This window comes from Trachypithecus francoisi, unplaced genomic scaffold (assembly GCF_009764315.1).
Source record: "Trachypithecus francoisi isolate TF-2019V2 unplaced genomic scaffold, Tfra_2.0 Lachesis_group19, whole genome shotgun sequence".
Taxonomy (NCBI): domain Eukaryota; kingdom Metazoa; phylum Chordata; class Mammalia; order Primates; family Cercopithecidae; genus Trachypithecus; species Trachypithecus francoisi.
Window position 1 is genome coordinate 5,402,201 of NW_022681464.1, and position 12,781 is coordinate 5,414,981.

A 12,781-nucleotide genomic window follows, 5' to 3' on the forward strand; every position below is an offset into this window, starting at 1 on the left:
TGTAGCTTCTGGTCTTGGTTGGGATTCAGTTGCTGTTTGTCCTCTTACGATATTGACACTAGAAACTTTCTTATTGTGGTTCTTTGGTGGAAGTTTGGTGGAAGCTGTGGATGGGGGAGGTGGTGGGATGGGAGAATAGAGTTTCTAGGGCTTTAAAAATCACTCAGTGCCAGTGTTTAGTTAGTCCTGGTCCATTTAGCTAGTCTTAGTATCATCACCCCAGTGATTTTATTCTTCTTAGAGCCTGGGTCAGAGAAGACAGTTTTAGCATGTGGGATCATTCAAAGCCAGGCGAACTGTATTGTGTGAGAAGAAAGGAAAGGGTGGCCTCACCTAGCTAGCCCAGCTGTATAATGGAAGCAGCACATATAGCCTCATGTTAGACTTGAGCACTTCAGAGCTGGCTGGAGAAAGATAATCAGTTTTTATCTACATACCTGGTATCCTCAATAGTAGGGTTACTACATATTTTTACTGATTCTGGTTTATCAGCACACAGCAAGGCCTTATTGTCAGAATTCGAGATGATTGCTGCATACCTCCTCATGAGGCACTGTGGATTGTCAAGGATGCATGTTTGTCGGGGGTCCATCTGCATAGTTTCCTATTCTTGGGCTTCTGTGAAACATATAGCCAGTCTAGACTGCCTGGAGAACTTGGCCTGTTTCTGCTCTGGGTATTCAGGTACTTTCGGTACAATCATGTTGAAATCGTGTGGACTCAGCTGATTTGATGTTAAAAATGTAGGAGAAATACCATCAATATTTAAAACAAATACATTGTTTTATGTTCATATACTAGAATAGCACACAATAGTTTGAATGGACTCTGGCAACACATATGGACATGAACACATCTCACTTAATGCAGAGCAGAAGACTCAAGCTATAAAACAGTACACACTTCTGTGAAGTTCAACTATAGGCAAAGCTCAGTTGTTTTTCAGAGATTCTCACATAGGTGGTTAAATTATAAGAGAAGCGCCTGTAATCCCAGCACTTTGGGAGGCCGAGACAGGCGGATCATGAGGTCAGGAGATCGAGACCATCCTGGCTAACACGGTGAAACCCTGTCTCTACTAAAAATACAAAAAACTAGCCGGGCGAGGTGGCGGGCGCCTGTAGTCCCAGCTACTCGGGAGGCTGAGGCAGGAGAATGGCGTAAACCCGGGAGGCGGAGCTTGCAGTGAGCTGAGATCCGGCTACTGCACTCCAGCTCAGGCGACAGAGCAAGACTCCGTCTCAAAAAAAAAAAAAAAAAACAAATTATAAGAGAAGCTAAGAAGTTATTTCGAAAGACAGGATAATGGGCTGGGCATGATGGCTCATGCCTGTAATCCCAGCACTTTGGGAGGCCAAGGCGGGTGGATCTTGAGGCCAGGAGTTCAAGACCAGCCTGGCAACATGGCAAAACCCCATCTCTACTAAAAATATGAAAATTAGCCAGGCATGGTGGTGCATGCCTGTAGTCCCAGATACTCAGGAGGCTGAGGCATGAGAATTGCTTGAACCTGGGAGGCGAAGGTTGTAGTGAGCCAAGATCGCGCCACTGCACTCCAGCCTTGGTAACAGAGTGAGACTATCTCAACAACAACAAAAAAGACAGGATAATGCTTTGCTCTAGAGGGAGGGCCACATGGGAGCTGGGGACTTCAGGGTATGGTATCCTTGGCTTCTTGGGGCATGGTTATGCAGATGTTCACTTCTGAATAATTATACTGTAAGTACATGTATGCTATGCAAATGTTAGCATACACAACTTAAAAACATATACAACAAAGCAATGAGAGAATGATTAACCGGGGTATTTTGCCTCTTTCTGTTGCTCCACAGATGTGTAGCGCTGTATGGAATGAAAACCGGAAAGAGTGCTGGAATCACAAGGCTGGTTTCTAGCACGACATGGATGTGTGGCTGGAGCCAGTCCCTTAACAACTTAGGGTTTCAGTTTTGCATCTGTAAATTGAGGGGATGGTAATGGAATTTGGGATCTTGTCAAGTTTCAGTGTCACAACTCTGAAACACAATCTTAGTTGAAGCTCAAGATGTAAGAAGAAGGTAGAACTCCCCTGGTTGTGGCAGAGAAGGCTGTCTTATCTGAGCCCCTCGTTTCTCTGGTGGTTGGTGGATCTTGGAGTTCTTCAAGAGCACCCTGGATCACAAGGTCAGGAGATCGAGACCATCCTGGCTAACACAGTGAAACCCTGTCTCTACTAAAAATATAAAAAATTAGCCAGGCGTAGTGGCATGTGCCTGTAGTCCCAGCTACTTGGGAGGCTGAGGCAGGAGAATCGCTTGAACCCAGGAGGCGCCAGTTGCAGTGAGCTGAGATCGTGCCACTGTACTCCAGCCTGGGTGACAGAGGGAGGCTGTCAAAACAAAACAAAACAAACAAACAATAAAAAGGCACCCTAAGGCATTAGGAAGCCCTGGACCAGGCAATCTCCAAGCTATGTCTAGCCCCATGATTTAGAGTCAGGGCAGCTGGAGATTCCATAAGTAATCCTCACTGTCTGGCTGTTTAGGCCAAGATGTTCTCCTCCCTTTGTGTCCTCCCTTAGTGAAGGCAGCAAAGTGAGTCTTGGTCAATGAGCTTTTATTTCTCCAGGGTTTGCTTTATGAGGTGGGAGGGACATAGAGTTAGGTTGCCATACCAAAGACACAAATTATCTATCAGCAAGCCTTGAGTTCCTGTTGTAATAGGCACTGAGGATACAGCAATGAATAAGATGCCCTTCACAGACTGGGTCTGTCAGGGCCACAGATGAATTGTCTGACATGTGGAGTTAGAAGGGTTGTGTCAGGGGAGGCACAGAGGGGCACATGCGCCAAGCCTGGGGAGTTGGAAGCACTTCTTGGGGGAAGTGACATCCAGGCTGTGAAACCTGGAGAGGAATAGCCAGATAATGGGAAATGGGGTGTGCAAGCATTCCGGGCACAGGGAGGATACTGTAAAGGCCTAGCAGTAAGAGAGCATGAAGCATTTAGGGAAATGGAACTAGCCTTATTTCCAAGGTAAAAATGGTAAGAGATAAAACTTACTAGGCAGAAACCTCTGGACAGGGCCACATGATGAAGGCCAGATGATGATGAACCCTTTGACATGCTAGGACTTGGTTCCCAAGAACAGTGAGGAGGGCATCAAAGAGCTCTGAGCAAGGGAGGGAAATTATTTGATTTGCATTTTTGAAATATCACTTTGGCTGCAGTAAGGAGATTGCATTGATGTGGGGTCATACCAAAGGTCAGGGTTTTATCCTAGTGAGAAAAGGTGAGACCTGGACAGGGATGACAGTGGTGGAGGGGATGGAGAAAAGCAAACAGATTTGGGAGAGAATCAGGAGATCTGCTTGATGAATTAATGAGGTAGAGGGGAAGTGAAGACAATGTCCAGGCTGTATAGTTGGGCAACTGAGAGGATGGTTCCACTCTCTGAGGCAGGGAAGGGAGCAGGCGGAGGATGCAGGGTGCAGGATGGGAGGACAAATTCTGGCTTGAATAGTATGAATTTGAGGTGGTTCTATAAAAAGTAGCTGGAGAGGATGAGTAGAGTGGACAACCTACAAAGGAAGCTTGTTTATGTGAGTCTTTGAGAGTCAATAAAGAGCTCTGTTTTTGTGCCAGAAACACTGGAAGGTGCTGAGCTGGGAGCGCTGGAGTGGTGCTCATGGGAATGACTTCATGGTTTTGTCCTTACTTGATGTGTCGAGCCCAGCTCCATACTCCAAATGGCATATGCAAGGCCTTGTGCTTTGATATTCTAGAATGGTGGTTTTCTTAACCTTTTAGGGGAGTTTCATATTCCTTTGAAATCAGATGAAACCTGTGTACAGAAAAATACTGCAAAAAAAAAAAAAAAATGCACCCTGCAAACGTAGTAATTTTTACAAAGTTATTTAACCTGGCAACCACTGACCTGTTCTCCATCACTATAGTTCCGCTTCTAAGAAGGTCATAAATGGAATCATGAAGTATGGAACTTCAGGAGACTGTCTTGGGGTGTGTGTTTTCCCATGTTGAATTCCGTGAACCTGGTTCAGAGCTCACAGGTTAGGGAAGCATTGCTTCATAGCTACACTGTTTTGTTTGGTAGAAAGTTAATTGTTTAAGACTCCAGATGGTAACGATATCCTGGCTTTCACATCCCTCTGAACAACATAAAGGGGAGCCCCTCTCTATCCTATCATCCTGCCTGCCCACCCAGCTTCAGTACTGGCATCAGCAGCTTTTTTTTTTTTTTTTTTAAACTGTGCCTTGACCTCTTACTTACACCCTGACTGCTAGTGACTGGTCCCAGTCTTTTTTCTTCTTCCAGCCTCATCTTGGTCTGATTCCTACCTTGGTTTCCCTTGTAAGTATCCCAGTCGATAGGGAAACCATTCTCCTAAACCCCAGAAGCCAAGTCTTTACTTCCTGCTCCTAGATGTCCCCGTGTACCCCCTCTTGAGTCCTCCTGGTGGTTGAGTCCTGGTGGTCTCCAGAGTGCTCCATTCCAATTCTTCCCTCTGAGCACCAGCCAGCCCACAGGTGTTGCTGTTCAGGCCTTTTGCAGTTCTGTGATTGCTGGTGTTTATGTATTTTGGCAGGGCTGGGATATCTCTTGTTCACCTACTTCCAGTTTGAAGGTTAATAAGGGGGAGATGCTACCTGTGCGGTCCACATCTGTGTATTCTCTGGATAAAAGAATTTTCCCCTAGGACCCAGCAATTTCAAACTTAGAGAAAAGGCTATGAAAGATTATCATCAACTTAGCTGTAATGTAAGAGCACATGGTGTGAAACTTGTCATTACTATGAAGTAACTTAGTCATGATTAGTGAGGAACTGGTTACATAGTTCTGGGAAACCTAAGAAGGTCTTTCCTGATGCCCATGCTTATAAGCATTACTTTTCTTCCCCAAATAAAGACAAGAACCATCATGAAGATGGTTTAATTGTATAATCTTTATTATACAATTGTATAATTAAATTATACAATTAAATTAAAGATGGTTTAACAATTTAATTGTATAATCTTTGTAGAAATGTTTCTTCTAAAATAAAAGTCATTTAAAGTGAATTTTTCCTCATTGAATAAACTAATGACCACAAATAGATGATAAGATATTTCACAGTACAGACATAAACTAAGTAAAAACATTTTTTTAAAATTTTGGTAAATTTTTTTGAATTTTTGTTCAAAGAATATGAAGATGTTCATTTTTTAAATTTTTTGAGATTTATGAGATGTATATATTGTGCATATGTAGATCCCCAGGAATCTTAAATTTCTGGCCAAAGACACCTTAAAGTTCTTAGCATCCTCTCCACTAGGTATAATTTTCTTTCTTTTTTTTTTTTTAATAGACAAGGTCTCACCTGTTGCCCAGGCTGGAGTGCAGTGGCATGATCATAGCTCACCACTGTAAACTCAAACTCCTGGGCTCAAGCAGTCCACCTGCCTCAGCCTTCTGAGTAGCTAGGACTACAGGTGCACACTACTACACTGGGCTAATTTTTTTTTTTTTTTTAATAGAGATGGGATCTCACTATGTTGCCTCAAAACTGATATTTTTAACTAAGAAGGTGATCCTTATGTTACGTTTAACATAATTTGTAAACTGTGTTCCCGGATGATGGTGCCTGGTTGCCCTACCCATTTGGAACTCCATGTGCTTGATGGCAAATTAGTATTTAGAGTCCATCAAGTTTCAAAGAGTGATTGGTGGTATGATGTTAGAGTTGCTAGGTGTTTGGAATCGGTTTTTTGTTTTGGTGGGGGCAGATGAGGAGACAAGGTCTCGCTCTGTTGCACGGGCTGGAGTGCAGTGGTATAATCATAGCTCACTGCAGCCCCAAACTCCTGGGCTCAAGCCATCCTCTCAGCCTTCCCAGAAGCTGCCACAGGTACACATCACCGTGTCTGGCTGATTTTTAAATTTATTTTAGATATAGGGTCTCACTTTGTTGCCTAGCTGCTCTTGAACTCCTGGCCTCGAGTGATCCTTCTACCTTGCCCTCCCAAAGTGCTGGGATTACAGGCATGAGCCCCCATACCCAGCCTTGACCAGAATCTTTATAAAGAATAAAAAAAAATGGATTGAGACTTAACCAACCCACACTAGGTAGGGATTTTGAACAAGCACAATGTTACAAGATACTGATACTAACTTCCAGGGAGGGTCAGGATAGAGTGTCTTTTACCCTTCCCAGCCTCCATAGTTTGGGTTGGTAGAATCCACACAAAACTGGTTGGAAATGGAAACTAAGATAGTGGCTTAATGAATGGTTAGGTAGCACCTAGTTACCCTCAAATTTAGGAACTTTGGTCCACTGTTGAGGTCATGGCTTTGCCAAAATGCCCAGAGAGCTTTGCCCACAAAGTGGGCCTCCTGGCTTGTTAACCACAGGAACTGGAAGCCCAAGGTGAGCCTGTAGCCCTGAGCACAGGCAGGGCAGGGGAGAAGTGGGAAGGAGAGGGCAGAGACTGTTTTGAGAGCATTGCATTTCCACTCACTGATCACATACAATCTGTTGGATTCACTACTCTTCTCTGTTGGGGGAAGGACTAAGTTCCTGGGGAAGAAAGAAAAACAACTTCCTCTTCATTGCTCCTGGGAAAGGGCAGAAAAGTCTCTTATGGGCTGAGGCTGGGGAGGGGAAGGAAGAGACTTTGAGAAACTTTAGGCTGGTACAGGATTATCTAATTCTTTGGCCTGAGGGATTTTGGGACAGGCTTATATTTTAATGTACATGTAGAACACTGGGGATTTTTTTTTTTTTTTTAATTCATTGATTGTGAGGTTGGAGATTCTGCATTTCTAACAAGCTTGCAGGTGCTGCTGCTCCTGGTCTAGGGACTACACTCCAGAGCCAGGTTCTGATTCTCTCTTCTGGGCTGTGCAGGGCTGGGTTAGAGCAGCCTTCACCCTGCATTAGAGGCATTTTGCTAACTGCAGAAACTCTTTGTCTGGCATTAGTATTCCTAATCTGCAGCCACTCTTGCATTTCTAGCTTTTCACTGGATTTGTGTGTTGCTGGACCATTGAGTAGGTTCCTTACCCGGCTTTTCTCCACCTGGGTTGTAGTCCTGCTGTGAGTTTCCTCCCAGCAATCTGTCTTCCTTTTCCAAGAGTTAAGACTTGGAGGCTTTTTTTTTTTTTAAGTTCTGGGATACATGTGCAGAGCGTGCAGGTTTGTTACATAGGTATGCGTGTGCCATGGTGGTTCGGTGCACCTATTAACCCGTCATCTAGGTTCCCCCGACTCACCCCGCAACAGTTCTCAGTGTGTGTTGTTCCCCTCCTTGTGTCCATGTGTTCTCGTTGTTCAACCCCCACTTATGAATGAGAAAAAGTGGTGTTTGGTTTTGTCTTCCTGTGTTAGTGTGCTGAGAATGATGGCTTCCAGCTTCATCCATCCAAGGACACAATCCTTCCTTCACCCAAGGACATGATCTCATTGCTTTTTATGGCTGCATAGTATTCCATGGTGTATATGTACCACTTTTTTTTATCCAGTCTATCATCGATGGGCATTTGAGTTGGTTCCATGTCTGCTGTTGTAAATAGTGCTGCAATAAACATATGTGTATGTGTCTTTATAGTAAAATGATTTATATTCCTTTGAGTCTATACCCAGTAATGGGATTGCTGGGTGAAATGGTATTTCTGGTTGTAGATCCTTGAGGAATTGCCACACTGTTTTCCACAATGAACTAATTTACATTCCCGTCAACAGTGTAAAAGCATTCCTATTTCTTCACAGCCTCACCAACATCTATTGTTTCTTCACTTTTTAGTAATCACCATTCTGACCTGCATGAGATGGTATCTCATTGTGGTTTTGATTTGCATTTCGCTAATCAGTGATGTTGAGCTTTTTTTTATATGTTCGTTGGCTGCATAAATATGTCTTCTTTTGAGAAGTGCCATATCCTTTTCCCAGTGTGCAATGGAGTTGTCTGTTTTTTTCTTGTAAATTTAAGTTTCTTGTAGATTCTGGATATTAGACCTTTGTCTGATGGGTAGTTTGCAAAAATTTTCTCTCATTCTGTAGGTGAGACATTTTTTATAGTTACTTTTCTTTTTAATGTGTGTCAATCAATATGCCTCAGACTTACAGAGAAGATGGCCCTGTATAGGAATATGATGGTCCAGGACTCAGGGACGCCTGGCTGGTGCCTCACTAAGTACCCCTCTTCTCTGCGACCTTCTTGTCCCCCTCCATGTAGCTTTATCTAGGTACAATTGACAAAAATGGCATTGAAGGTGTACAACTCGATGCTTTGATGTACGTATACATTGCGGAATGATTATCATCATTAAGCTAATTCACATTCTCATCATCTATTACCTCACATAAGTTACCATTTTTGGGGATTTGTTTTGTGGTGAGAACACTTAAGATCTACTCTCTTAGCAAACTTCAACTATACAGTATGCTGTTGTTAACTATTGTCCCCATGCTGTGGGTTAGATCCACGGAGCTTATTCATCTTGTAAATGATTGTTCAATACCTCCCCATTTCCCTTCCCCCACCTGTGATCTTCTTAAGGAACAATTGCCAAATAGTAATTGAAGTTCTAGATTTTTATTGACGCAAGCACTGTCGCTCCCAAAGCGGAGTTCTGGGTTGGAGCACTGCAGTTTCGAGTGGTGGTGTTGGCTCCAGCTCTCCTTGAGCCACTTCCATATCTAGGGGTCTTGCTATGCTCTGATTGATTGTTCCTTGCAAAGCAAAGACAAGAAGAAGAGAGCAGAGAAAGGGCCCAATGCTTTAAAAGGAATCTTCAGCTCTGGTTTGGTTTGCTGATCCCTAGACCTGGAAAAGAGAAAGTGAAGAGAGGGGAGATGCATGCACGGTATGTGGCTTTTGGCCCCCAGTGACTGTGCCTAAGCAACACCTAGTACCAGGTAATGTCTTGGACCCCAACTAGTCAGTATAATGTGCTTTGGGGAAAGAGGAGAGAAGTAGAAAGTGGGGAGGGTGGTAGGCAGAGGGGTAAAACTTTCCTTCCCTCCATACCATGCAGGCCGTTTTCTCACTTGAATATAATTGAAGCATAATTCTGTGCACTAGTTGAGGTCTTCCTGTGGTCAGTGGGTCTGTTGACTTGCAGTAATAGATGCTTCACAGATACTAAAGGAAGCTGGGAGTCTTGTGTCTGAAAAGGTTATTCTCTCAAGCTTTTGCTGGTGCAACACAACAGCATCATATGTTTCTGCCTTCAGTGTGACAGCTCAGGAGGAAACAAGATCCTGATTTAGCAGAAGCAGATGTCACCTAAAATACTTTAACTATGACAAAGTGAAACTGTGAATTAGTCATTTAAGTATTTACTCTAGTGAATATCCAGACAGATGTGCTCCTGTAGAAAAGAAAATAAGCTCCTTCCTCTGTCACTGGATCACATGTGCATGTGGCTTTATAGTGTTCTTCCAGTTTCTAGACAGGTTGTTGCTGAAATATCTTGGTTGTGTATCTTGGATCTGAGCTTGGAAGATACCTACTGTGATGTGGGAGGTAAATCCATGAAGGTTGCTTTAGGACACTGAGAATCTGTGTGTAGACTGTGGAGCCCTTGTCCTATGTCCAGTGTCCTGAACTGGCCCAGTGAGCCCAATGGCAGACACACAGGGGCCCTAGTAAATAGGTGTCTATATTTAGTTAGCCCTTTTTGTGGAGGGTAAAGTTTATATGTCTAATGTCAGGTGCCCGTTGGCATCCGTGAAGCCAGTTGGCTTTATACGGGGAATATAACTACAATATATCTTGTATTTCTCCGCTAACTATTGTGCAAATTCATGTAAAGACAGTTGCTGAAATTTGTGGAACTTCATCCCCACCACTTAAAAGCAGCTCAAAGCTCCAGTCCTTGCCATATGTTTCCTGGGGCCCAAATCACCCCTGGTTGAGAACTTGTCACTTAGAGTAAGGTCCTTGTGTTCTGCAGTGGCCTGTTGGTAGCAGAATCCCAAGAATCAACTACACTTTACTTACAACACTGGCTGGCTTTGCATCTGAGCTAGGCTTTTGGGAGTGGAAGGAACCATGGCATCTTGTCAGACTTCTGTTCCTCCTGTCCCCTAAGTCTCTACTGTGTGTCCCACTGTTGCTAAGTATCCTTGAAACACAGTCTTCCTGTGTCACGTATCCACTCTGGAACATCAAATAGCTGCCTGTGCTGAGAAGCCTCCATGATCTGTCCCACTCTACCTGTCCAAACCTACTTCGCATTATTGCTTGACATGCCTTTTTTGTTTCAAGTGCTTTGGGTTTTACTGTATCAGTTGTTCTTATTCTGAACAGTAGGTACATAAGACACGAACACTGTTGTGTCTTAGGTTGGAAATGTGCATCCTCAGACTTCAAGAAACTCCAGGCCGGGCGTGGTGGCTCAAGCCTGTAATCCCAGCACTTTGGGAGGCCGAGATGGGCGGATCACGAGGTTAGGAGATCAAGACCATCCTGGCTAACACAGTGAAACTCCGTCTCTACTAAAAAATACAAAAAACTAGCCGGGCGAGGTGGCGGGTGCCTGTAGTCCCAGCTACTCGGGAGGCTGAGGCAGGAGAATGGCGTAAACCCAGGAGGCAGAGCTTGCAGTGAGCTGAGATCCGGCCACTGCACCCCAGCCTGGGCGACAGAATGAGACTCTGCAGTTGCTGAAACTCATTCAGCTCTTGTAGTTGTGCTTGGATCGTTCATATAAAGGCCGTTTTTATCTGTTCTTCAGATTCATTCAGGGGAGTATAAAGGTTTACAACTTTGACATTGGGGCTGGATGTTGAGGGAGGTGACTAGTGAGCTGATGGCCTTGGCATCTGTAGGATTTTCTTCTGGGATTACGGGAGCTGGACTTGCATGGATCAGAGCTTCCATCATCTGAACTGCTGTTCTCTGGTGAAGGTTTATTTCCCAGCTGCTCAGTTGATCTCTGTTGGCACCTGGATTGCTTATGCTCCAGGAGCATGTATTGGAGTCATCACATTGATGATACAGAAGAGCTTACTACATTGTCCATGTTATCTATGTTAATTCATTTGTTTCTAAGACTTTCTTTTCCTTCTGCATAAATCCTACCATCTCTGGAAGCCTTTCCCAGTTAATCCAGTCCCCATGCCACTGTGCTTCCAATCTATACCACACAGTTGGACATTTAACTTTTCAAAGCTAAGTTGTAGCTTGTAAGCTACTTGAAGTAAAGGCAGTCTGTTTCTTTACTGTGTATTTGCTTCCTCACAGCCGGCCTAGTACCTGGTAGATATTTTGGTATTGATTTTGATGGGACTCCTTAGGACATATAATATGAATGTTATAACTTCACTGAAATCCACAGAACATGGCAACTAAGTTTGGAGCCTGTAGCTCCAAAGCAACAATTGCCAGTTTACACCTTGTCCCTTAAACAATTGGAACAATACACCTATAAGATAAAAAAACTGATTTTAAGTAACATGGTGTTTCCATGAATCTGTTGATATTGACTGTTGTTGAAGTATACCCCCCTAAGTAAATAGACAAACTGACCTGCTTGATGGAGGATGTTGGTCTCTTGGCTTAGACCTTGCTGTGGTTCAGGCTGTGAGAAGTTGGTCATTCTTGTCCTTTCCTGACTCATACCACTAGCATCTTTGGCAAAAAGCAGTGTGTAGTTTCTTTGTTTAGGGTAGAGCATTCGTTTCCAGGGTGGTGACTTTCCTTTGCTGGTCTGAAGTCATGCTGTCTCCAGTTTCCTCTGTTTCATTCTCTGCTCCTCCTCAGTTTCACCGGGGTGTGTGATCCACTGCCCTCATTTCCTTGTTGGCAGTGGGTCCTTTGGCACCTGTGGCTGCTTCACGGGCAAACCATGGGCAGTCAGGGTTTGCCTGTAGGCCCCGAGAGGCTTGGGACTTGCAAGGAGTTTTACCCTCCTTCCCTGAGCACTGGCTTGTGTCATTTGATGACTACTTATTCAGAACCTAGAACTTTCTGCCTGTGAGGTCGACATACCCATTATGCTTATTGCCTGGAGAGGAGGCCCTACATTCTGCTGCTGCTGCAGAGTGATGATTTTTAATGGACCAGAACTTACATGTCTAAATGAGTGTTATTGTTGAGTGAAGTCACTTTAGGACGATGATTTAAATAACACCGTGATTTCTCAAGAAGTTTGGAACTTCTCTTATGGTTGAGTTCAAAGCCATTTTATGTTACACGTGGCCCAAACAAGTTTTATTAGTACAATTAAATCTTTATTGAGGACTTTTGATGGACCACGTAGTGAACTTGGACTGGGAATCAAAAGAACGGTAAGGCGGGGTGTCTGCCTTCACTGAGCCTGCAGTCTGGCTGAGATGCACATGTAAGCCATACTAGCACAAGCCAGCATGCACTGGCCTGTCACAAGAGAGGTGAGATCAATTCTAGGGGTGCACAGGTGGGAGTGATGACATCTGTGGTGAACGGGGGTGGGAGGAAAGTCAGGGAAGACATCAGCAACGAAAGATTGGGAGGATTTGAGAAGAAAGATGGGGAGGAAGGATAAGGGAACCATATGAACAGCAGTGTTTGAAAATCTGGGGACTTGCCTGGGAAATGAAGTCATTTCATTGGACTGACAATGCATACTGCAGTGTTGGTTCCCCTTCATAGATGGAGCCAGGCCCAGCATAAGCACTGGCCCTGTGGATGGATGCCAGGTGAGGTTGGCAGGTCTGCTGACCCAGCTGGCATCTCCTGCAGGAGCTGGGAGCAGACATTGTCTGAAGGTAGGGGTATATTGTGGCCATGCTGAGGAGCCAGCATAGAAAACAGTGTTG

The 12,781-nt window shown here is 44.2% G+C and overlaps 1 protein-coding gene across 2 annotated transcripts in view; it reads left to right on the forward strand.

The window, feature by feature from the left end:
• The window catches only part of MYO5B (myosin VB), a 401,963-nt gene that overhangs the window by 83,662 nt on the left and 305,520 nt on the right, over positions 1 to 12,781 (forward strand). The window contains exon 1 of one of the 2 annotated variants that reach the window (XM_033177766.1): positions 12,077 to 12,271. The exons of the other annotated variant lie outside the window; for it this stretch is intronic. Within the exon in view, the coding sequence (XP_033033657.1) occupies positions 12,170 to 12,271 (102 nt within the window). The 5' untranslated portion in view covers positions 12,077 to 12,169. Of the gene's footprint in view, positions 1 to 12,076; positions 12,272 to 12,781 lie in introns of those variants that run through there. 2 annotated transcript variants of the gene reach the window in all.